General features: G+C 42.4%; 1 protein-coding gene and 1 long non-coding RNA gene across 4 annotated transcripts in view; one reads left to right on the top strand and one right to left on the bottom strand.

The window, feature by feature from the left end:
* The window catches only part of Lhcgr (luteinizing hormone/choriogonadotropin receptor), a 48,972-nt gene extending 39,632 nt beyond the window's left edge, over positions 1-9,340 (bottom strand). For all 3 annotated transcript variants that reach the window (XM_031356360.1, XM_031356362.1, XM_031356361.1), the window contains exon 1: positions 9,146-9,340. In XM_031356360.1, coding sequence (XP_031212220.1) covers positions 9,146-9,318 — 173 coding nt within the window. In that variant the 5' untranslated portion in view covers positions 9,319-9,340. The remainder of the gene's footprint in view (positions 1-9,145) is intronic.
* The window catches only part of LOC116080112, a 112,070-nt gene continuing 87,874 nt past the window's right edge, over positions 1,903-26,098 (top strand). The window contains exons 1-3 of the long non-coding RNA XR_004114312.1: positions 1,903-2,169; positions 5,874-5,956; positions 6,244-6,349. This is a non-coding gene — a long non-coding RNA (uncharacterized LOC116080112). The remainder of the gene's footprint in view (positions 2,170-5,873; positions 5,957-6,243; positions 6,350-26,098) is intronic.

Below are 26,098 nucleotides of genomic sequence, written 5' to 3'. Positions count from 1 at the left end.
GGGTGTGGTCCCTACTGGGTTTATCACTTTCCAGTGCCAGTATGTGGGCAGTTCAAATTTAACATGGTAGGTTATTTTCTTTTTCAAAGGAGATTGTGAAGCTGGCAAGGAGTATGGGGAGGTGGGTATGAGAGGAGTTGGGATGAATATGATCAAGATATATTATCAATTATTCTCAAATAATTAATAAAATATTATATTTAAAAATCTTATCTAATACTAATCCAACACTTAGCATAAGACAAGAACTCACATATGCTTTTATTCACAGCTTCTTACAGTGAAAGAATGAAGCTACATGGGACATACCTCATGGCAACTTCTTGGTAGGGGCTAGTATGAACAAGTTCTTCTATTCGTCCTGGGTCAATTAAAGTTCTATAAACTTCATGTGCTTCTCTTTTATTTGCCTCTTTACTGGTTAGGGAAAGGATAACTGAGTGGGAGAGTGGGCATTCCCACTTGGTACTTTTCTCTTAGAATCAGTGCTCACAAACCCCACTTGATAGCTTTTCAGGGAGATGACATAGAACAACTTTCCATGAAATGTTTTGACTCTAGGGAGCCACTTTGAGAGTTCACATTTGTTCATTGATTTAAAAAATTCCAGCCAGTTGGAACTTTCCCAGTGGGAAATGTAGTTTGAGTGACTTGCCTCTAAGAGAGCCATTTCTAGAGCACCCAAGAAGCTCCTTCAAGGAGTTTATGAAATATCCTGTGAATGAAGATGTTAAGAAGATTCTGTAGATAATGGCTTTTCCAAGTCATTTGTGCAACAACTAAATTAAAATTATAAAGCCTCAGAGGAAAATGGTAAACACATCTAAGCCCTCACTCAAAATCCATTTAAAGATTTCTAAAGACACATAGCAAAATAACTCAACGTGCCCTCTAAACTAGAATTCTTCCAGCAATAATATAACATGACAAAAATAACTCTGGTAAATGAAACAACATGTTGAATTCTCCCCAGGGAATGTCTGTGTCATCTGTAATGGTTTCTCAAAAATATTTCTCAGAGGTAGAGAATATTATGTTGTCAGGGCAGTGACCCTGTAGATATGCTTCAGAAAGCTCCATCATTTATTACAAGCTTCTTGGTCCCAACACTTCAAAACGTCTTTCCCCCTCATTTTCTTTGGAACTGAACATGTACATACTGACTGCAGTTGATATGCCCAGCACTGTTAATTAATCTGAGGCTGGAAATGAAGTACCTGAGATTAAGAAACTCAACTGGGAAAACTAGCCATTTGCCAAAACTTCTTTGTCCCTTTGGCTAAGAAAGCCAAATCCTATCTCTGAACTCCACCACATTTATAATCTTCGTGTGGTTTGTGACCACCTGCATGTCCTTTAGTCATCTGAGCATTGGCCCTTTCTCTCCTATGACTGGAAGGCTGAGAGTTCCTGTAGTGGCGCCTACAGTTCACTGTATAGATCCTGAGTGATCAGCATGTCTGACCTGAATGTTTTCTTTGGCTAGTTGAAGCTTTGGGATGGGAAATGAGGAAAGAAAGTACTCAAAAGGAGTCTGAAATCAGCCTAGTCCAGGGGGCAGGATCTTTCAAAGGTAGGTCAGGCTGGGTTGTTTGAATATTAGACTTCAGGCAATAATGAGTTCTGTTTTTTTGAGGTTTTTAACTCATTCACTTCCCAGGTTGAGTAGAAGCAGTAGCTCATTTTTCTTAATGAACACATCCAGGCACACAGCTGTTCGGGCAGGCGTGGCCATTAGATGGTAGACCTATTCTGTGAAGCTTTCTCTCTGGGTGTGGCTTGTTCAGTCTTCCTACACAGTCAGCTTGTCATGATGGGAAATCTCGATTTTCTAGTACATTTGGTTCTGCTGCCATGATAGCCTCTTTTGCCCAGAGCTCCCCCCACCCCCCGCAGAAGCAAGAACCATCACATTCTCGTCATACAAGGCACGTGGTTTTATTGTTAGGCCAAACCACAGTGAAAATTAAAGAGGGCTTCTTTTAGAATCTAGACTGCTCAGGACTATTCATGATCTGTTCAGACCATGTAGGGGCCGTGGCAGATTCTGCTGTATCACACCAGAGCATCCCTGTCCCAGGATGCAAAGATGCACTGCTGAAGCTGGGGACCCGGGTGTAAACTCAAGGCCTCGGACAGAGTCAAGGGCAGCTATAACAGCAGCAAAAGGTAAGGCTGTCATTGTGCAACTTGTTTTGTTTGTAAACTGGGATTTTCTGAATTTGGCTCAGGTTGTTGTTAAACGGCTGTGTTTCAGGGCTATGTAGAGCAGCAGTGAGCAGTTTGCTGCCTAGGTGTGTGTGTGTGTGTGTGTGTGTGTGTCTCGTCTCCAAGTAGTGTGGAGCAGAGCCTAGTGAATGATATTCTTTTAGTTTTCTTCTTAAAAAAAAAAAAAAACTCAAAAAGAAAAATCTGGGAGGAGATTTGCTAATCTTCATTAAAATTTGCATTTTTCTCCAACCAAAAGTACTAGCAGAGAGGACATCTTCTCTGTGGTCCTGACTCAGCTGCCAAACCTCATGGACAACAAGAGGTGTTGGCATTCTGTGTGGACTCCACCCCACAGATGCCTGGCAACAGCCAGGTATGCATGGCTCACTATAAAAGGGGCTGCTTGGCCGCTCCTCCTCTCTTACACTGTTGTATCTCTATTGCCTCTTGCCCCTTTGCTCCCCTTCTCTTCTCATTCCCTTCCCCACCTCTCTCCCCATGGCCATGCCCTCTACTTCTCTGCTCTCTCCTTCTCTCTGCCTTTCTCTGCCTCTACTACTCTCTTAACTCCTCTCTCCATAGAATAAACTCTATTCAATACTCTATTGTTCTGTGGTTGCTCTCTCAGGGGGAAGGGATGTCTCTCTCAGGGGGATGGGCCAGCTGAGGGACTTCCTTCCTCCACACCTGGCCAGAACATATTCTTATAGCTCTTTCTCTTTTTATGATCACAACAAGAGTTACACATGGTTGAGGCACCTTGGCTGCCACTCTGGGAGATGGCATTTTGGAAATACCTTACTTTAAGAAATGGATGCTGGGGCTGGAGAGATGAATCACTGCTTAAGATCACTTGGTGCTCTTGCAGAGGACCCAAGTTTAATTTCTAACACCCTTGTGACAGCTCACAACCATCTGTAATTCCAATTCCAGGGATCTGATACTTTCTTCTGGCTTCATTGGACACCAGACACCTGTGTAGCACACATATATACATGCCATGCAGACAAACACTCCTATATACAAAATACATTTTTCTAAAAACAATGTTTATTTAATTCCCCCTTCTCTGTGTATGTCCCTCTGTGTGTGTGTGTGTGTGTGTGTGTGTGTGTGTGTGTGTGTGGGTTTATGTGCGCCATGTGCATGCAAGTGCTCACAGAGGCCAGAGGGTGCCAGAACTCCTAGAACTGGAGTTATAGACAGTTGGAAGCTACCCATTATGGATGCTGGGGAGCAAATGGCTCCCCTGCAAGAACAGTATGTGCTGTAAGCTGTGGGTTATCTCTTCAGCCCCAAATAAATAATGTAAAAAATAAAAACTAAATGAAGGACTTGAGAAGCAGAAAGTGGCAGGTGAACGAGCAGAGCAGACATGAGTCTTGAATCCAATTTGGGGGTTAAACAATAAAAACCCCAGACAGCCCAAGGAATTATTCTAGTTTTCTAGTGAGGATCTACTACCAAAGCCAAATGGATTCTTATTTATGTGATCCAGTTGGATTCCATGCATTCATTGAGATTTTAGGAGCTGTTTGTGTTTTAGTGTCCTGCTGGGGTAATTAAAAAAACAAAGCATGATGCTCACATAGCTTGGGACAAGGAGACTGTCTCAGCCAATCAGATGCAAGCGTTGCCTTCAAAGCCTGGCTGGACAGGCTGCCAGAAGAGAAGCTCAAGAGGCAAGTTCTTACCAGTTTGGAAGGCTTTCTCTTCTGCCCTGCAGACCCTTTCATGTGATGAGGTAGCTGGTGTTTCCTGACTTGGGGACCTCTATGTCCCAACTCACTTGCCTTGATTTTATTAATTTTGTTTTTAATGGCTCCTGGGATAGGGACAAATGACTAGAACAATTTAGATGGGTGTAGTCAGATGAATAAGTTGTAGCCTTCTCACCCCTTGCTTTATTGACTGGTTGACTGACAGACTGAAGATTGCCCTGATTCTCAGGTTCTCAAGCCTGCCAGGCGAGTGCTGTCACTGACTTACAGTCCCAGCTTGGCCTTGCTTCTCTGGAGATGCAGCTGTTATTTACCATTCAAAGGTCAAACTGAGTGAGAGCCAGCAGATGGCAGGATCTGGATGCTAACACTACACAAAGATACAAAGAACTCCCTTGACTACCCACAGAACTGTCACAACCCCTGTTCTTGAGTAGCTAGAGATTTAGAAAGCAATGTCTAGTCGTGGAATGAGTTAGCACACGCACTCCCTTCTCTTGGTTTGTAGTTCTAGGCAGGCTTTGCACTCACTGTGTAAACAAGGCTGACCCTGAATTCCTGGACAGAGGACAATCCTCCTGCCTTAGGCTTCCTGAGTGCTGTGATTAGAGACATGCACTGCTCCACCCAGTCTATCTACTCAATTCAATCATCTATAGCTCATTATTGATCATCATAATACTCATAAAATGCTGGGAATCCTAAGTTAAATCAGACTTCTCTAAATGGTTCTTGTTCAGCACATTGATTGGAAAACAAAAGCAGAAGGAAGATTTGGCCTCAGAAGGCATCTTTAGTTTGGCTCATTGTAATTTGGGAAAACAGTACTAGTGCATCTAGAGGACAGTGGTCAGGAATACTGGCCAACAGTCCACAACAAACCACCGCTTCCCCCTGCTATCAAGGTACTGGGGTTCAAACATCTGCTGTACTAGAGAAGGCACACTTAAACAAATGATAAAATATGGAAGATAGATGTGGTTACAGGGTATCAAGTCAAGTATGTGGAGAGGCTGGGGCAGGGTGTTTGTGTGTGTGTATGTATATGTGTGTGTGTATGTGTGTGTGTTTGTATGTGTGTGTATGTGTGTGTATGTATGTGTATGTGTGTGTGTTTGTGCTTGTGTGTGTGTGTGTATATTTGTGTATATGTGTGTGTATGTGTATGTGTGTGAGCATGTATGTGTGTTTATGTTTATGTGAGCATGTGTGTGTGTGTATGTGAGTGTGTGTGTGTGAAGCCTGGTGAATGCTTCAAGGAGAAGGGATTTTTAATCATGTTTTGTCCTAATCTCTTTGCATGCAAGTACCCAATAATGACTTAAATTAGTCAACTGTTCAACATTTTGTACAGTTCTCTGGGTAGTTAATCAAAAATTTCCAATGACTTTCCATCTTCTCTTATTTTGTTTTCTCCACAGGGTCTGAGCAAGAGAAGAACTCATTCATTTTTGTTCTTTGCTTTCAGCCAGCTCCTCTGGTGGAAAGTGCAGTTCCTACACATTTGCTCTTTATTTCAAGGCTCAGCTTCCTCCCCCTTGGCCCGTAAAGTCCTCTTCTGGAGAACTCGGTTCCTCATGATTCACTGGATCTCTAAACGACTTAGAGCCTTATGGCCTCTCTCTCCTCAGAACAGACCCTGCTCTCCACGGGTGTCTTGGTGTCACCACACTGATGCTGCACTAGACCGGACCCCCTGCAGTGGCAAGAGAGAGCCGATCTCTCTCAGCCAGCAGGGTCAGGTGCTCAGTTTCAGGCACAGGGCACTGCTAGGTTCTCATGGTTTCTCATTACAGAGTCTCTAGATTGTGCCATAAGTGAACATCTAGAAGCTTAATCTCTGTTAAGTAGGTACAACATGCAAAAAAAAAAAAAAAAAAAAAAAAAAAAAAAAAAGAAAAGAAATTGCCACAATTATTATTAGCATTTTCTTACTTGCAGGTTTTCAGAAGATGTTTCCATTCCAAGCAGATCAACCTTTCTGTTGTCATAGAGACAAAGATCTTTATATAACTACATGCAAGGTGAGATTTCACCCCCACCCCTTACCAGTTGCCTAGAGCTAATAATAAGAAAGGAAAAGGGAAATTTAAATCATTTTTTTTTTTTGTATTTACCCCCTCTCCAAGTAAAACAAATGAAAATGCAGAAGGCTGTTTGTTGTGTCATAGTTTAGGTTTTAAACACTTATATCTTTAATGAGAAATGGAAGGGGAGGAAAAAATATGAACAATTTGAACAATGTTTCTTTGAAAAATTACCAGCAGTGCATTATCACTCACACACTTCTTGTTCTTTATAAACCAAACAGTGAACTTCAGACAAAGGTCTTAGAAGGCACAATTTTCAGCATCTGAAATGTTTGAAGCTCAATTGTATCTACTGAAGGATGCTGATGAATGCTCAGGCACTCAGAGGTAACTCCCTCCCTCCAACCTCCACAGCCTGGGGGCCCCACCCCTCCCTCTGCAAAGCCTAACGCTGCCATATATATTCACGCCAGACCACAGCTCCCTTTTGGAAGCCTTACTTCAAAACCTCAGCTCCTTTTTGTTTATTTATTTCTGATAATTCATTATCCATTTCTCTGCCTTGTGATGGTTTTTCCATTGCTTTATTCATTTCTCATCACAAATGATAAGTTTATGATAGGGACGTGAGCCTGTGGCCTTCCTCTTGCCTATCCTTTTCTTCAACATTGACTTACACCCTGATCTACTCACAGACCATGCTGATCCTAAGACTAACTCTTCCTGGGAGTTTTTAGACTACTGCTTACCTTCTACTCCAGTCGAGAGCTCTAACAAATATGTCCCCCTCATCCCTGGTGTCCTCTGCCTGTCATTCTCTATAAAATCCTTCCTCTATTCTTTTTTAAAAAACAAAACAAAACAAAACAAAACTGTCCATTATCCTGATTGGTTCCCATCTGTCTCTGAGTTTGGGCTTTTTAATTTTACGCTTTCTTCTTCTAGTAACGAGGCATATGTATGGAAGGGTGGTGGAGAAGGGCGCATGTAGCTGGAGGAAGTGTTTGTCACCATGAAGAGCAATGCAGTGGTTCTCATCCCCAGTGTTCCCTAGGGATCTCTCAGCATTTCTGATTCAGTGTGATGAGCAGAGCCTGAGATCCAAGTCTAGGCTGGAGATGCTCCCATTGCTGGCAGAAATTCACCCTTGGAGAAACATTGTTTCTAAGTGACAACCTTTCTATATTTTCATGTGTAACTCTGTTTTTACATGGATGTTGGGTTCTCAGTATTGTTCCTACAATGGCTTTACCTTCACCTAGCTCTGACCTGAAGGACAAGGTCACATCTCAGTCATCTGATATTAGGAAGCATGGTCTTGTAAGAGTTGCCATGCTTGATGTGGAACTTTCTAAATGTCTAGGTTAGGATCTCAGTGATGGGTGCTAAGGTACTGCCTGTAGAGGATGGTGAGGATTCTCATAGATAGTGAAGGGCTTCTAAGCTTTCCGTACCACAGTTGCTAGCTGTAACTTTATTGTTCCCATCTCCCATCTAGCCATTGTGAGCACTGTAACTGTTTTGAAACCTTCTTTAACCATGCCTCAGGGCAATGAAGTAGTGTCTTGTATTTTCACTTTAGCTTTCCTTAGGAAAGGAGCCTGTCAGGGGTCCCCTCCTGAGGCAACATGTGAACAGCTTAGTATCAAAGGGGCTAGAACTTAGCTCATCTATCTCTTTTTCCTTGGCTAGAGGCATTTTCCAGCCAGTACCAAAGTTGATGTTGAGAGAAGTTTTTTAATTAAAGGAAAAGTAAATTTCTTAGAAAGACAAGCAACTGCAGCAAAGTAGTGAATAACATCTCCTTCAGCAACATAATAGGAGAGGGACCTGGAGCAAGCGATTCCATCTAGCCGACTAGATCTTAGATCTCAGAGTCCGCCAAAGTGTAAGCTGCAGACGTGCAGGGAGGGCTGCTAGCGACACATTCACATGCAAGAGCCACACAGAAGGCTTGTCACACAAGGGCAAGGCCAGAACTTGGGAGGCAGCTTCCATGGACTTGCTGATTGATTGAAACAAATTCTATCAGCATGGTCATCGCCTTCAGGGACTAGAACTGACAAGGTAATTAATGGATGCTAATTAATAGAAACCCCTCAACCCTGAACTCTTTTACCCACAGCTATTCCTAGAAGTGCTCACGGAAGGTTAAACCCTCCAAGAAGCTTGCTGGCACAGGTGTGCTGCTGGCCTCCCAAGGGGAAATATCACCAGATCAGAGAAAGCACAGGGCAGATTTCCACCAGCCTGGGGCATTTGTGGTACCTCCTACTTCCTTCGGTTTTATTGAGATTAAAGTCAGGTAAAACATGAAAGTCGCCACTTCAAACGTACAATGCCATGATTTTAGCTCCCTTATGTGAAACCATTACTACAATCCAATTTTAGGAAAATCCATCACTCTTAACCTTACTTACCACTATTAGCAGACACCCACTGCTGCCTACCCATCCTCATGCCCAGGGAGGTACCTGCCATTCGTCCATCTGGCCATTGCCATAAGTCAGAATCACTCCACCTGAGGAACCCTGTTCTACATGGAAGGACAGTTGGTGTCTTAGCACAAGCGGCTTCTTCCTGCCTTCATCCCGCGGCTTCCTCCTGCCTTCATCCCACAGCTTCAGGAAGCAGTGACCTTTCCCTGCTTGCAGATGCTTGCAGTGCCTTTGTCACATCTGTGAGGAGTGGTAACCAGAAGCCAGATAACAGGCGTTTCTTCCACTACTCACTAGCCAGGCTGAGGCAAGTACAATCGCAGCAGACACTTAAGAGATCACCTGGTGGCTGGAGGCCAGATTGCCAGCATTCCTGCTGACAAATTAGGCCTTGAGTACTTTGCTCTTAGACGGGACAGCACAGAGCCTACAGCAGCCTTCCTAGACCCGGCTGGCTAAAGCTCAGAACCACTCAGTGAAGGAGAGGTACCCAATTCACCAAAGGTGCAGAAAGAGGCTTCCTGAGGTTTGAGGGGCAGTTTTAAGTCACCTGCCTCAGTCTCCCCTATGGGGAAAGTGCAGGTAGCAAAAGTACAGGAGTAGCAAAGACAGCCTCAAGCTCTGGGTCCTCGTCAGTGGGAAGGGTGAGAAGTTGACCCACGGTCTAGCCTTAGGTCCTGCTTTCCAGCAAAGGAGCCCAACATAGAGTAACAAAAGGAAGGGACCTGGGGCGCCCTGTACTCACAGTCGGGCGAGGCCAGCTCGAGGGCCCGGGCAGCGCAGGGCACCATCTGGCGCGCAGTCGCAGGGATCGGGGCAGCGCGACCCTGACAGCTCTTGGGATTGCAGCTCTGACGGCGTCAGCACCAGCATTGCCAGCACCAGCAGCTGTCTCAGAGCCAGGACCCTACGCCCCATGGCCCGCCAGCCAGAATGTGAGCTCCGATGGCTGGGCCTGTATGCTGGACCGCCCGGGGGCCGCCCACACCCTCTGCCCGCCCCTCAGCCTGCCTTCCCATCCGCCGCCCCCCACCCCCGCCCTCTCCAGCTCTCCCCTCTCACCGAGCGCGCCCCTGCTCTCCTTGACCTGGTACTGTGGCCAGCCACCCCATCGCTGTTTCCCTATGATTTGTCCTTCACTCTAAGCTTGCAAATGAACTGAGGGTTAGAATATATAGTCATGTGTGATAAGCACTTAGAGTGAGGCTTTAAACTCTGCTCTGCCATGGTCCCCATGAAGCCTGTCTTGGTTCTATAAGAGGTCTCTGTCCATACGCACATCAGAAGAGCGAAAGTGCCAGGCCTGCTGTGTCTTAGTTCTAGGCTCTGCTCCTCCACACTCTCAAGTAATCTCTCCTGTCTCTGCTTCCCCACTGATCTCTCTGCTTCTTTTGGTTGTAACTGTTCTCCTCAGCGTAGCTATTTGGGTCTGTCCTATATGTCCCCACTGCACTGCGAGGCCCTTGAGAGCAAAACTCAGTTTGGATTCTTTAGTTGACAAAGAATTGCTATGTGAATTGGTAAAATGACCCCAACGGGTGTCCACTGTGCCTTATTTAAGACTGTAATAGATGCCTTGCCACACATCATGTCTAAGCGTCACACCAGACTTGCAGGGCATTTGCAGCAAGAACACAATAACTGACAAGGTATTACAATTTCTCTGGTCACCCAACTTGTGGGTAGAAGAGTCCTTTTTGACTCCTATCACCCACCTGTCTCTTACTAATGGAAAACCTCTGCTATAGGATTTGTGATTCTCAACCCTGTAGAAATGGAGACACCACGAGGTTCTTCTGCTCTGTGTTCAGCATTGCGACTTGGCCTTTAGTTTCTTCCTTTGTAGGAGAAAGGTTGGAATTCATATTCCATAAAATTTTTTTTTCCCTCAAAATGCATGAACTTTGTGAGGGACTCACAATGTGTTGCTGTATATAAGACCTGATAGTTTGTCTTGGAAATCAAATCCTGTTTACAAAAAGCAAGATTGTTAATGTGGAAGAAAGTTTGAGAAAAAACTTTCTGTCTATGATTAATTTCAGTTGGATTTTATTACAGTCAATTCTTGCTATGTATCCAAGCTAGTCAATTGATTGAATTGATTATTACAATCACAAAAATTTGCTACAGTGAAATTTACCTTTCCTATTCATTAGTGTGTGACCTCCTTGGAGAGGCTAATTTTAGATCGGAGGGGCTTCTGGCCTCTGTGGCTAGGTGTGTTGACATTTGTCATAAAACCTCAAAACAGCATGACCCATAGAATGGTTAGTTATATTTTACTGACAAAATAATGTAGAAGAAAGAAAAATCTCAATAAAACTCCTCAAAGTTTCTGAACAGAACTTCTCACATTTCAGGTTATATACTGTCATTTACAGAGCTTAAAACCAAAGATTCCCAAGACTGCCCCCAAAAGATTCCAACCCAATAGAAGTGAAATGAGGCCCAGAATCTGCATTTTGACAAGTAGCCCCACACAACTTGATGCATACACTGGAAGTTCCCAGAACATAATTTGAGAAACACTAAAACTAAAGATCTAGAACTGAGTTTGTCATGGGAAACTCAAGAATGCTTATTAACAGCTGGATCTGATGCCCGATATCTGTCTGTAACCCAGTACCTGGGAAGCTGAGGCAGGATTTCTGAGAGTTCCAGATCAGTCTGGGATACAATAAAATAAAACAAAACCAACTAAACAAATACTTCTCACTAAGGACTTTGAATGAAGCCTAAGGTCTTTGCTATGCTGTCAAAGAAACCAACCCAGTGTGTATAACGAATGAAGTCAACAGTTGTGTGTGAATGTGTGTTTAAACGTTTAAAATTAGTATGTTACATTAGAGGGGTTGCTTCTTTAGATTTTCGCTTTTGGAATGCGACAAGATCATGGAGCTTATATATTTATTTTTTTATACCTCACTCAATCAGAATGGTAACATTTGACAGTGTTTGGTGTTAGAAGCAGCTGCAAAGTAATACTAATCTAAAGAAACAGAAACCAGCACAGGGGAAATGTTCCGATTCTTGAGTATGTTCTCTTGTTAACTGGGGCTGCTGTTTCTTCCATGCAAAGAGCAGTGACTTTCCTTTTTCTCTCAGAAGAGAAGAAGAAAAGGATCAGAGCAGGGAAAGGGCGAACAAGGGAGGGAACTACAGTTTCCCTTGCACTTGGAGCAAAAGCCAAGAAAGCCAGGCAGATCAGGAAGATGACCCCTCAACGTTGGGAATTTCATCTCAATGCCACTCTGTGACATCAGAGATGTGACTAGTTGTGCCACATGCAGGGCCACTCTTGTGGGCAGGAGAGAAGCCTATAGCTTTAAGTCATAGATGCCTGGGCCCTGGTCCTTAGATGGGTTGAGAATTGGGATGTATAGCTTCATCTGGGACATGAAAGGCCTTCTCTGAAATTGATGGAAAGTAGGCTGGAAAGGGAAAGTTGCTTCTGGTCATGTTGCAGGGATGTGAACGAGATGATGCTAGGTGCCTTGCTTCATGTGTGCATTAGAAATGATTAAACTGTAGAGAGAAGAAACAGCGTGGGCGGACTCTGATGGGCTGAGCATCTTCATCCTTGGGATGATCTCTCTATATGAACGTGGCCACACCACACACCATCTTCATCCTTGGACTTCCCAGGTAATACACTACTACATCAATTGTTTTGCTTAAGCTTGTTGCAATTGACTTCCTGTCATCTGCAACCCCCAATCCTCTCTTCTCCCTATGAGCCCCACTGTGGGCTTTGCTTTAAGATCTACGTTGTTCCCTTTAACCGAATGGCAGGGAAATGGTTTCTTAGTTCTTATCCCTGCTGTAGCATTCATCATCCCCATAAATTGTCCCTTCATTGCCTTACAAGTTTTCCTCATTATGGGAAATTTGAGTGGGTGAGTGAATGAATGGGTGTATGAACAAAAATGTGGCTCTGAGGGCAATGTTATCTTGTTTTAGGGAAGCTACATTTTAGAAAACAATTCAACAAACACTCTTTTGATTTCAGAAAAGGCTTTCTAGCAAAACTGCGACATCGATTTAGAAGTTCAGTTTCAAGCCAAAATATTAGATAAACTCAACAAGAAAAGAAGAGGTTCCCTGACATGTTGATAAAAGTTAACAGGGAAAGAGGATTCGATTTTAAAAGAAATGGACGTGGAATCAAAGAGTGGACCCCGTGTTATAGTTTTCTGCTTGCTAATCGACAGTATTTAGGGGGAAAGGTATGAAAACTCAAGACATTTGGGATATTTTAGTTTAAAAAGTTAAATAACTTTACTTACCATGGGTGTCATGGTACAGGATGCTAAAAGCATGAGCATATGCAAAAGGAATCATGGTATTCCCACACTCTGGGCAAACTGATTTGAGAATATGAAAAAATAGACTTATTCAGATTTTTTTTAGCACCTTGATTTTATGACAAAGAACCATATCCTGGCCTGTGAGATGGCAGCATTAAAATCTGTATGGCACTCGGGTGTGTGGGCTTGGTGCTGATAGGAGGCCCTTTGAGTCCTTCTTCCTTCTATTCCCCGGGGTCCACATATTCCTTCATTATTAATGTTTTATCCTGCCCTTTCCAGGCTCCTTTTTCAAGATGAAATATACCACAGAACTGGAGCAATTGAAGCCAATAATATTTTCAGGTGGATGGTTTACTTTTTAAGGACCTGCTGGCCATGGGAGGCCACTAGGCCCAAGGGAAGGGAGCCATCCTTACTGCAAGCTTCATCTCATTCATCACTGAGGCACCAGAAAGCCCTACCTATGGTGTGCTCAGATGTATTCAGAACAAAATTTGCCGGATGTGAGAAAAACGTTTCTCTCTGCTATTGAGCAGGATGTGACAGTCCTTTTTCCTGACCTCTCCTCATCCTCTTAGGGGCTGCTCATTTCATGCCAGCATCTCTCTGCCTGCTGTTGCTAAAACTGAACACTTTGAGTTATATTTTCTGGAATCTTATGCAATGTAGATAAAGAGGCCCCCTATTTCCTGGGGCTTGCAAGAATTAAAAAAAAAATCAAAAGGGGGTCCCTTCAATAAGTTGGGAATAGCACATGATCCTGTGATGCAGACTTAAGGCTGACTGATGGTAGGCAGAACTCTTGCATTCTCAGCAAAGAAGAATTCAGTGGAAGCATTTTGGCAGCAGTGCTGAGAGTGGCCATGAGGGACAGAATGACCCGAGATGCTGTGTAGCAATGCAGAGCTAAGGTGCCACGTGCCTGGAGAGAGAGCCAAGAGGCGAATGGGCTGCCCTGGTCAGAACAGAAGAAATACTGAAATGAGGGGGAAGGAACTTGAATCCTTATGGTCCTCAGAAACAAGGACCTTAAGACTTTACATAGCCCTCAGCAGTCTTTTTACAACCATTGTGGAAATGGTCCTTGAGTTAGGGGGTGCCTGCTGTGTGAAACTGCGCCTGACATTTGACATCCATGTAGGAAATGTGCACCTTAAAGGTCTCAGGTGATTCTTGCAGCAAGGGAAGGGGTTGCCTTCTATAACTACTTCAGTAGAGTGGCAGGAGGAAGAACCCATGGAGAAGGAAAACAGACTGAAGACAGCATCCAGAGAGCTGCAGGGGGAGTGAGACACACAGGGAGAGCGAGACCTGCTCAGGGCCTTAGAACATCCACTCCAGGAACAGAAAAAACAGTAGGCAAAACCTGAGGGCAGGTTCATTCCACTCTAAGTGAAAGATATGGAAATCAAAGAAAACCTTATATATGACTTTACTCCTAAACCAGCCATGAAAAAAGTCATGGAAAGGAAACCATGGATTGAGAAATAATTGTGCGTATGAAATGTCCAGTGTCTTCTGGAAAGCAGTGTGGTAATTTCCACTAAGAGTCAGGAGAGGTAAGGGATTCTGGACTTGAGGACTTTCTAGAGAAACTATTTGATCTACACAGGCTTTCAAGCAGTAGAGATGTACACAGCCCATACTTTCCCCATCTTCTGTAAAACCCTAAGACCGTTTGGACCTTCTAATCAAATTAGCCCAATGCTTATTAGCATTTCTTTGTGTTGCCCTTTCAGGTTGTATTCCTATAGCAGCAACTGCTACTTATTATTTTACAAGCTTTTTTAAAAACTATTTTACCCACAGCTGTGTATTACTCCGGGTCCTTCAAGGAACATGTGCCAATACAACACCAAATATACAGGATTTTGTTAGGGAAAAAAATGGAAAGGTAGCCAGAAAAGGTGGCTTCAGACTAAGAGGAGACAAAGGCACAGAGGGAAGGAACAGTAGGCAGAAACCTCCTAGCCCACAGTGCAATCTGAAGAGAGTTCAGCAGGCTGGCAAGGGTCCTGGAGGCAAACCTAGCCCTAGGGAAATTCTGTGCCCCTGAGAACTAGCCTCCCTGACTTTCTGCAGTGCAGTCATCAGATTTAAGAATTTCTTTTAGCAAATAGAAAAAGGCACAGAAGGAGAGGGTGAGGGTGCAGATAAGGGAGACATAGTTTAAGAACCTGTGGAGTTCCTGTCTTCTTTGGGATCCACAATCCTTCTTCCAACTCTTCCACAAGACTCCTGAGCACCATCTAATATTTGGTTGTGGGTGTCTGTGTCTGTCTGAGTCAGCTGCTGGGTGGAGCCTCTCAGAGGACTGTTACGCTAGGCTCACGTCTACAAGCATAGCAGAGTTATCATTAATAGTGTCAGGGATTGTTTCGCCCATGGGGTAGGTCTCAAATTGGACCAGTCATTGATTCCCTCAGTCTTTGCTCCATCTTTGTCCTGCATTTCTTGTAGGCAGGACAAATTTTGGGTCAAAGGTTTTGCAGGTGGGTTGATGTCCTTATCTCAAGGTACATGAGGCAGGAAGCGGGTAAGAGGTGGAGGTGGAGGTGGAGGCCACTATGAGTTCAAGTCCCCCCTGGTTTCCATAGTGAGCTACTGGCCAGCCACAATCGCATGATGAGTCTGTTTCAAAAGCAAGTAGGTAGGCAGGCAGGCAGGCAGGCACAAAGACGGGCACACAGACAAGCAAACAAATAAAATATTAGAATGTAACTGTGATATTCCTGTGAGAGGCAATGTGAATGCCCAAATCCTTTGACAACTTTGTTGAATAATCTGCTGTTAGTAATTTGAATATCTACTCACTTTAAAATATGTAAATAAGCTAGGCTATAAACCATATGTAGGTTATATAGTTATGTAAAGTAAAACTTTAAGGTAATATGGGGATATTAATAGCAGTTATGAAAATTTATATCTGTAGAACATAAAAGACAGGAGAGGCCATGGTGTTCTGACACTAGTTCAGGTTTTATGGGAAGGAATTTTTTCCCCTCTTTGATGATTCTGTTTATTATTCACTATACAGTTGTTAAAATATATAATTACAAAATTTAAAGACCCATACAGAACATTTCTTGAGATCTAAAGGAGAAAGGCACTTCAAGAATGCAAGCCTTGGTCATTAAAATATTATTGCCTTGTAAGCATGTGCACACGCACATAATTCTCTGTCTTTGCCTCTCTGTTCTCTGTCTCTCTCTCACACACACAAATGGTCATAAAATTCTGATACCTAAGGTTTCAGAATGTTGTGATTAAAGCCTCTTTGTTAGTGTGCTTTTGGGTGGTCGACCTTCACCGAGGACTAGTTTAGATGTCTTAGGGCTGGGAAGGGCTGCACTAGGTGATGTCATCTGTCTGGGTTCTAAAAGGCCCCTTTGCCAAGTCTCTCCCATTGTTCATGGAGAGGCTTTGTGGCCTTCACACTTCAGGTCCCCAACAATGCTTTTTATAGGAGGGCTTCGTTCCATGGGAGCAGAGAAGGGAGGCTGGCTACACTGAAAGCATGCTTTTTAAAGGGGCTGAGGTTCACGTAGTCATCAAGCCTCCGAAGTCTCTCTTATGCAGAGAAGAACCGCAGATCTGGGGATGGCCTCTGGTTTATCTCCCTGACCTATATTAGTGACTTCAGGTCATTTTGGGAAACAAATTCCTTTTATTTTTAAGTGTCAGAAGAGAATATCCTTCAACATCTACTCTTGTGTGTCCCTTGTGACTCGTGCTAGCCTCAAGCTGAATGTCCTCAGTTCCTCAGAGCCCACAGCCCCTTTTTCTTGTTAGATTGCCACCAGGAGTGAAGAACCTTCCATTTGGAAATTTTAGCTGGGCAAGGGAATATGACTCAACTTTCCTACCTGTGAGACTCAGAGCTCAAGCCACTGTAGAGACCTAAGGCTGCAGCAACTGTGGGACCCTCTCTTAGGTCTTAGTTTCCACATCTGGACAGTGAGGACACAGCTTACATAGGTTTTGGAAGGCCCCACTGAGGTGAGGTTAATGAACGTGCCTAGGAAATAAGTAGAGAAGCAAGTATTTCTCACCTTTCTCCCCGAGTCTTGCTTTGCTTAACTCTCCTCTCCAAGAGCACAGGGTGTGACGCTCTTGGTACAGACAGATTCTCAACTAAGGTTTTTTCCAATGCCTTCCCTCACTATGGGGAAATTTGGTAGTCTGGCATCATCTTTGGTTGTCATTGGTGGTGCTGTTGGTAATATTGGGTAGAGACCAGATACCTTACAATATACAGTTCCTCATGCCCAGTATTGAAATATCAGCATTGAGGCTGAGATCTTCTATATGTTCAAGCTCAGTGGACAGCATACCCTTTCTTATCATTTAAAAATCTGTATCAGGCATAAAGGCATAGCTGCTATGCAATAATAAACAGTATAATTTGATTAAACTTGACATTTGCATATGTGAAGTCATTCTAACAGTCAGGAAAGCCAATGTGCCCATTGCTCCCAGAGTGTCCTTTTGTAGCTCAGCCTTGGTCTCTCCACCCACCCCTGTCACCATCCATAGTGCAAGTGAGTCGATTTCTGTCACCTTAGAGCAGTTTGAACCATTTTGGACATGTGTTATCTTTTGTTTGGCTTCTTGTACTCAGCATGATCCTTCTGAGGTTTATCAATGTCATTGACAAACCGATTTTTGAAATATGCTTGAGATAAGATATGGTAAGGAAAGCAGGTTATGACTTTTGAGTTCTTGGGCCATAACTAGACATTCTTGATAATGTTACTTTCTGGGCAAGATATGTCACTTAGCTCTTCCATGTTTTTGTTTTAATTATGTTTTGTTTTCATGGTCACTTTCTTTATCATGACCCTGATGATCTCTCCCCATGGTTTCTTATTAAGAGACTCCTGGACTCTGCTTCTGCTCACCTAGAAAACTCTAGTTTATTTTTTACCCCTTCCAGGAGTTCATTTTTAGTGTGCCATTTTGGAAAATGGTACTTTCACAGAGTTACTTAAAAAAACAAACAAACTATATTCCTCTCACTATGTGTGGTCCACTGAGAAGTGAAGTGAGGCACTGCTCATATGCAGTATATTTTTCTGGAATGCTATCCAGCTAAGGATGTTTGATAGTGAAATGGCTCCTTTGAGTGGGGACTTTGTGAAGACATAAAAAGTTAGTGAAGAGTTAAAATCACACATTAAGAAGTTTATATATTTTTACTACAAAGTTAGCTTGAATGTATTTTTGTAGAACAATGATGTATAGTTTGACGATAAGATTCTTGAATAAACTTCAAATTGTTTCTTCCAAGGTAACTGGTAAAATATTTATTCCTCAGAAAACAGTTCCAAGTGTCATCTGTCCCATAGTCATCTCTCCCATTAACCTGGTCCTACGGGGTGTGTCTGGTCCTCTCCCCTCTCCCTCTGCACTGGGCTCCAGGATGCTACTGGTCCTATGGGTGTGTCTGGTCCTCTCCCCTCTCCCTCTGCACTGGGCTCCAGGATGCTACCTGGTCCTATGGGGTGTGTCTGGTCCTCTCCCCTCTCCCTCTGCACTGGGCTCCAGGATGCTACCTGGTCCTATGGATGTGTCTGGTCCTCTCCCCTCTCCCTCTGCACTGGGCTCCAGGATGCTAGCATTGTTTAGTGCTGATTTGTTTTTCTTCACTCAGCTTGCAGCATTTACATCTGCACATGCTTCACATTCCCTCTAAGTTCTGAGTATAATTCTTGAGGTTGAGGACGTTTCCTTCCCTTCCTGCCAGCCTGTTTCTTGGACAGGGTCTGCTCTGTGATGGGCACTGGCCATTTTGCCTACTGGTTGCCTTTTCATTTGGTCAGAACCTTTGCCTCTGTCCCTTCGTTAATGGGTTCAAAGAGCTCCTTGGTGTTTACCTCCTCTACCGAGTAGGTAGGGTGCTCAATCCCCTAATTAGACCCCTCAGATTTCTCCTGGGAGTTGTGTCTGCTGGAATGACTTGTGACAGAGGTGGCTATAGAAGACTCATTCATCTTTTTTCTGTGAGATCCTGATTGAAGGATTAGAAGAATTGCACTTTTCATATTTGAAGACTGATCATTCAAATCTTGCTTTCATTATAAAATATTACCCAAAGTTCTGTCCTCCCAATAAATTATTTTGTCTATATATTTCTTCAGACATTTTCAATTTATAATCAAAGAAAGACCCAGTGGCTATGAGTCTTTCTACCCACCCTTCCCTCACAGTTCTTTGCTCCATTGCCCCAAAGTAGAGAGGACAATTTCTAAGTGAACAAGTAGACTTCCCACCTGTGGCTCTAGCAGTAGGCTGCTCATGTTACATTGGTGTATTCATTTGAACAGACCCAGTGAAGCTCCTGAGAACAACAAGTGGGGAGGAAAAGCCATTTCCTTAGCAGTGTAGTTGAGCACCAGGGCTGGGAGGAGACAGTGAGAAATCTTGGCAATGATCTGGATACAGGAACATGAAAATCCCTTGCCTGGCATGGCAGGAAGAGTTTAGAGGGATGAATGAGGAATTCAGGCCCATGTGTTCCAATGACAAAATTTCCTTTTCTTGTAGCAGAGGGAGGTTGGAGGTCCAGGGTTTACTACTGGGTGGGAGAATGAAGTTGTCAGCATGAATTATGATAGAGAAGAGAAGTCTAATCCTAAAGTTTGAGCATTCAAAAAAGAAGTCTCCGTATTCTGGGGGTACTCATGTAATGCCCAACATTAACATTTTTTATAAACCTAAAACTCAAATTGAATTCAATGAATTTAATTCAATGAAAATAAAATATATTTTCTTTGCATGCTTCACAATGCACTTAAGATAATTCTCAGGCATAAACAGTAACACGTTTATTGAAATATTAGCAAGACCCTTTATGGGTTAAACAATGTTCAAGAACATGGCCTTGCTCAAGTGAGAAGACCCAAACAGCTGGGAGTCAGCTAGGGCCTTAGGTGATAGAACCAACAGTTTGTCAATAGCTTAAGAGCTACCACTTGTACCCAATTGATAAATGAGTGTCCTGGTCTATAAACAGGGAAGTGGAAGAAAATAGAAACAACAATTTCAACAATTTCATGTCTTTTGTTCTTCTCAAAGTGAGTCTGAGGGTCTGACAGTTTTGGAAAGAAAGTTTGTTCCTGGAGTTTGTCACTTCCCAGGGGTTGAGGCTTTGCCAGTCTGGGGAGTCTCAAGGTCTCTCTTGCAGAGGAGGGGGTCAGGCCAACTGGAGTGGCCTGCATAATCGAAGCAGAGCGAGAACACTTCAAGGCCTTTTTGCGTTTCCTTTTTGCTTTGTGTGTGGTGCTTGTCCAGGTCAATGTCAGAGGAGCTTATGTTGCTTTTAAGCAATAAGACCCAGCAGGCAGGAGATTGCTCAGGGATTAGGGGACAGAAGAGTGGCTTTGGGTGTCAGAGACAGGGGCCTCTGCTGCTATGCCAGTATCCAGCTTGTGGAAGTTTTGCTTTAAGAAAAGAGAAATTTGAAGTTAGGGCCAGATCAGAGGCTCTGAGCTTGTCACTAGGAGAGGGCTGAAGTTCCTTAGAGGGTGGAAGGTGAACATTCAAGGAAAGAATCTTAGTTGTCAGAATCTGATGCTGGGCCTTAGGGTTTTTGGAAACAATATACTGCTCTTTGGAGCTGGTCTTACTGTCTTGTTTCATGGTGAATGACAGAAAGATCTAATTAGCCTACATTAACACATTAACAAATCATTATTCACTTGGCAGAAAAGGAGCTCTTGTCTTTATAAGAATTTGTGTGAGGAGGAGCGGGGAGGGAACAGGGTTTTTTTTTCTGGAGGGGCAACCGGGAAAGGGGATATCATTTGAAATGTAAATAAAGAAAATATCTAATAAAATAAAATAAAAAAGAATTTGTGTGCCATCCATTTACAGGGTATTTGGGCTTTCTTTACTGGCAGAATTTGTTTCGTAGATCGAGTACATACTTTCACCTTTTAAGGAAACCGGCAGCTGTGAAAGGGAATTTGTGCCCTCCTGAGCGAATCCTTCTCTACCTCTCTGCCCACCTCCTTTCTCTTTGTGAAAGGCCACACTTACATGGTGCTTGACAGATGTTGAAGAGCTGAGCTGAAAATTCAGTGTTGATACAGTTCCCTCAACACATTCAGCTTGCAGTGGATTCTGGACTGGGTTGACGAGACTTGAGTTCTGAACCAAACTTTTTTTTTTTTTAAATTTTATTTTTATTTTTAGCATGACTCCAGTCCATTCTGAGACTGAAGGCAATTTTAATTTTTCTGTTCTGCTTTTTAAACCATTTTAATTACATGTAGGTATTAAGGGCAAACAGCTCAATAAGGGACTAGCAAGGCAGTAAGCAGAGTCCCGTGATGGCTCTCATGATAGTTGTTTAAAAGGGCTTACCATAACAAAATACTTGAGCCCACTTCATTGTCCAAGCCCAAAACTTGCCTGAAGTGCCACCCTAAGATTAAAATTCCTACCTTAACCTACTTCCCTATCATAGCCTAAAGTTAGATTCTTGCTGAAACTTACTTCTTTATCATGCCCTAATGTCAGATTCCTGCCTGAGTTTACTTCCTTGTCATGGCCAATGTCAGATTCCTGCCAGAAGACCATCTTCTTGTCCTAGGCCAATGTCAGCATCCCAAAAGACTCTCCACATCTCCCCTTTTTTAAATTCATAAATAAGGCTGAGCCTGTCTCAGGTTGTTCTGACAAGAATGCCTTCCTTCGTCTTCAAGACACACGCAGCTTGGATGTGTCATATGACCAAACATGGCCTTCTATTGTTTATTAAAAACAAACATGGCCTTTTGGCACATGCCTCTGTCTTAGGTTGGTAAGGCTCTGTGCAGAATCTTACCCGTCTCTGGCTTGACAGCCTATTAAATTAATAACTCTGGGGATTCATTCTTGGCTTCAAGCCATGTACTTGGGTTGGCAACATGTTGATGTTGTTAAAGGCAAATTTTAACCCGATGGGCAGGAACAAAAGTATTCCCAGGACAAGAAGGGCTAGCATGATCAAGTCATATATGCCATTCTTGAGGCAGCAGTTTTTAAATTCATAGACTCACTATATAAAATTAAAACATCCAGAGAGGTGTTGGAATTATGCCAAACACACTGCAAGTGTCTTTTTTTCTTTTTTTTTATTCTTTTTTTTTTAAACTTTTATTGCATTATGATGAGAAAAGTTGCATGATTTCAATTTATCTGAATTTGTTAACATTTAAAAACATATTTTAAGTAAATAGAAGTAAATCACATTCTTGTTTCCCTTTTGTATCCCCACTCTTCCCAGAGACCCCCCTTCAATACCCACAATATCTTTTTTGTTATATTCCTTAAAATTTACAAAATATTATAACAATAAAAATAAGTATTATAAAAGTTGTTTGATATAAAACAAAAATCAATTTAACAGACTTATGTAGATGCTCGTCTACAGCAATAGCTAAAATACATTTTTCTCAATATAAATTTTAAATAACTCCAAACATATTAATTGTATACTTCAAAATAATACATCACTACTAGTATTTTTTTAAATAAACATAAATATATAAAGTCTTTTTGTTTGTTTTGTATTAGTAGAGTTTAAAATCTTGGTTCTTACTGTGGTACAAGCTCAAAATAATAACAATTTATAGACATTGGATTTCATTGTAATAAGGCTGTACTTCAATGACTCTCACATCACCAAAGAATTTTACCTCTATTGTAGCTAAGCTGAGAGTTGATAGTTCTGCTGCACCAAGAAATGAATTGTAGGCTCGATTTTTGGATACAGACTTCCTGCTATGGTCAAAGCTATTTGACGTGAGTGAGTGATTTCATTCTCAGCCCACAGAGAACAGGTTACATTCATTTAAGAAATGGTGTTAGGTATTAAGATGGTCTATCCATAAAATCATTCACCAAGTGTTTCAATGAACAATGGTTCTGCTTGGAGGGTGGCACAGACATTAGGTGAGGGTAAGAATTTGGTTCATTAGCTGTTATAATGTGGAAAAGCATTCATTTCAGAGAAAGAGTAACTTATAAAGTCCTCTTCTTCAAACTTGATACAAGAGTTACAAATGTCAAGCAAAGCATTCAGTCTCACTCTTTGTTGCTCTCCCACAAGCAACCTCCCTAGTTAATCCTCTGTTTCCCTTGGGTATATAAATAGTTTTGAAATATATAAGCTGTTCTGAAAACCATAGTATAGTATAAAAACATGAAATAAACAATACTACTAATAGAGAGGCTGAGATAGGAGAAGCAAGATTTCAAGATCCTTATCTTGTACATAGCCAGACACTGTGACAAACACACAAGCTGAAAGTGTATATAGATTGGACAATTTTGGACCTATTTCTCAAATTACCAAATTAGAGAGACCATTGGATGACAATTAACAAATTTCTAAGTCCTCATATTATTGGATTTCAATCAATTAGGATATGTTGTTAATATTAATTTTCATATTAATATATTAAGAAAAAGTAATTGTCACTTCCTGTTGTTTTTGTTGTAAGAGGAGGAATTAGGTTTGTGTGGATTTGTTGAAAGATTACCTTCTTGCTTCTTCTAGGGTGTAGTTTTGTTTCTTATGTTGATGTTTTCCATCTATTATCCTTTATGGGGCTGGATTTGTGGAAAGATATTGTGTAAATTTTGTTTTGTCATAGAATATCTTGTTTTCTCCATCTATGGTAATTGAGAGTTTTGCTGGGTATAGTAGCCTGGGCTGGCATTTGTGCTCTTGTAGGGTCTGTATGACATCTGCCCAGGATCTTCTAGCTTTCATAGTCTCTGATGAGAAGTCTGGTGTAATTCTGATAGGCCTGCCTTTATAGGTTACTTGACCTTTTTCCTTACTGCTTTTAAAATTCTTTCTTCGTTTAGTGCATTTGGTGTTTTTATTATTAAGTGTCGGGAGGAATTCCTTTTCTGGTCCAGTCTATTTGGAGTTCTGTAGGCTTCTTGTATGTTCATGGGCATCTCTTTCTTTAGGTTAGGGAAGTTTTCTTCTATAATTTTGTTGAAGATATTTACTGGCCCATTACATTGGGAGTCTTCACTCTCTTCTATACTTATTATCCCTAGGATAATAAGTATTCTCATTGCATCCTGGATTTCCTGGATGTTTTGGGTTAGGAGCTTTTTGCTTTTTGCATTTTCTTTGACTGTTGTGTCAATGTTTTCTATGATGTCTTCTGCCCCTGAGATCCTCTCTTCTATCTCTTTTATTTTGTTGGTGATGTTTGCATCTATGACTCCTGATTTGTTTCCTAGGTTTTGTATCTCCAGGGTTGTCTCTCTTTCTGATTTCTTTATTGTTTCTATTTTCATTTTTAGATTCTGGATGGTTTTGCTCATTTCCTTCACCTGTTTGATTGTGTTTTCCTGTAGTTCTTTAAGGGATTTTTGTGTTTCTTCTTGAAGGGCTTCTAGCTGTTTACCTGTGTTCTCATGTATTTCTTTGAGGGTGCTATTTATGTCTTTCTTAAAGTCCTGTATCATCTCCATAAGAAGTGATTTTATATCTGAATCTTGCTTTTCTGGTGTAATGGTGTGTCCAGGACTTGCTATGGTGGGAAGATTGGGTTCTGATGATGCCAAGTGACCTTGATTTGTGTTGTTTATTTTCTTATGCTTGCCTCCCCCACCATCAGGTTATCTCTAGTGCTATCTGCCCTTGCTAAATCTGACTGGAGCCTGTCCTTCCTGTGATCTTGATTCTGTCATAAATCCACAGAGTCAAGCTGTCTCTGTGATCCTGTGATTTTGAGATCCTGTGATCCTGGGCTTGTTAGATCACCTGGGAGTGGGGCTTTCTCTGTGTATTGTGGAACTGGCTGTGGAGCTTGCACCCAAGGTCTGCTCAGGACACAAACCCAGACAGACCAGAAGGAACCCCAGTCACTGGGCTGGCAGAGTTCCTGTGTGCCTGGTCCCATTGATCCCAGTTATTCCCAGTGTTGAGACAGATGTTGGTTCCTCCTCACCTCTGATCCTGGGTGTCAGAGCGCCTGGGAATGGAGCTTCCTCTGGGTGTTGTGGGACTGGCTGTGGAGCTTTTGCCCAAGGTCTGCTCTCCTGCAAGTGTCTTTGAGCCCTTTCCCAATTATAGTGCCTATTATGGTAAATTTTAGAAGTTACACGAATCCATTGATATTTAGCATGACTTGAGATGGTTTCCTACTCTTAGACTCTGAATCTCCTCGCCAATAATTTGAATACCATAAAGAGCATCAATTCATTGTTCCAAATTCCTGTCTAAATCCTCTTGAATACTCAAAAACATTAGTAACATTTTTTGCTAAATGTTTGACAAAAGTAGCTGTCTTAACTTCTTGTGTCAAAGCAATTGCAGCAGTGGTGCTGGCCATCAATGTAATTAAAGCTACTATACCAGCAATTATCAAGCCCACTATCACCTTGTTTCTACTTAAAGCCTGACTCACTTCCTCCAGCTTTTTTTCAGAATACCAAGGTCCTGTAATATTCACAGGCAATTAAATAAATGTTAGAACCAGACTTCTTTCTTTGTTGCTGTGTTGATTTGGTGAAGTATCAGCATGCCTGGCATTGGGTGGACTTAGGGTCATCTGACTGTGTCTTGCTTTGTGCTTGTGTTTTGACAATGATATATGCCTAACTAATGAGTTTCTAGTCCCTCTATGTTCTGGATCTCTGTGTGCCTGTCTGTGAAGCACTGCACTGTCTCGCTGGGAAGAGTAAACTGACCTGTGTGCCTGTCTGTGAAGCACTGCACTGTCTCGCTGGGAAGAGTAACTGATCTGCAGTATAAATGGGGAACCTAGATGGTTTCTCTGAGGGTCTAGAAAGAAATATCTGTTATCTCTCAATATTAAATTCAGTGACATCTCAGTTTGTCAAGGTTCAGCCTTAGTTAGATTGTCCAACTGGAATGTTCCAGAATATGAGACAGCAGGTGTCAGGTAACTTCCTTCTTCATGGGCTCCATCTCCTGTGTCAGTAGTTGGGGAAAACTGAGACCTTAAGATATCTGTAATTTGCCTTGTGGCTCTATCTCAATCTTCTAAAAGGAAGATAAAGACAAATGGTAAGGGAGCTCTCTTCGTATTTGAGCTGTGTAATTACAAGCTTGTACAGACTTCCCTGGCTTCTTTGCTGTGCTCCCTGCTTCCCCTTCTTTCTTTCCTCTCTCTGATTTTTTTTTTTAAACTAGACCACAAACCTCAAGGGCATGGAAGTCAGCTATGTGCTTGCAGGCTTTATCTGAGGAAGGGCCCTAGGGTCATTGTCATGGTAATTCTGATAAGGGCTAGTGTGTGGCCTGGCTATCCATGGTTATCAGAGAGTGCTTCTCCTTCAGTCTCAGAAATTTCTGGGTAGTGCTGGGGAATGTGTGTGGTGGGTGTGTGTAGTGGGGGTGTGTGTATGGG

The sequence above is a fragment of the Mastomys coucha genome, unplaced genomic scaffold, assembly GCF_008632895.1.
Source record: "Mastomys coucha isolate ucsf_1 unplaced genomic scaffold, UCSF_Mcou_1 pScaffold6, whole genome shotgun sequence".
NCBI classification, from domain to species: domain Eukaryota; kingdom Metazoa; phylum Chordata; class Mammalia; order Rodentia; family Muridae; genus Mastomys; species Mastomys coucha.
The sequence above is the reverse complement of the archived record's forward strand: the minus strand, read 5'-3'. Positions and strand labels throughout refer to the sequence as shown.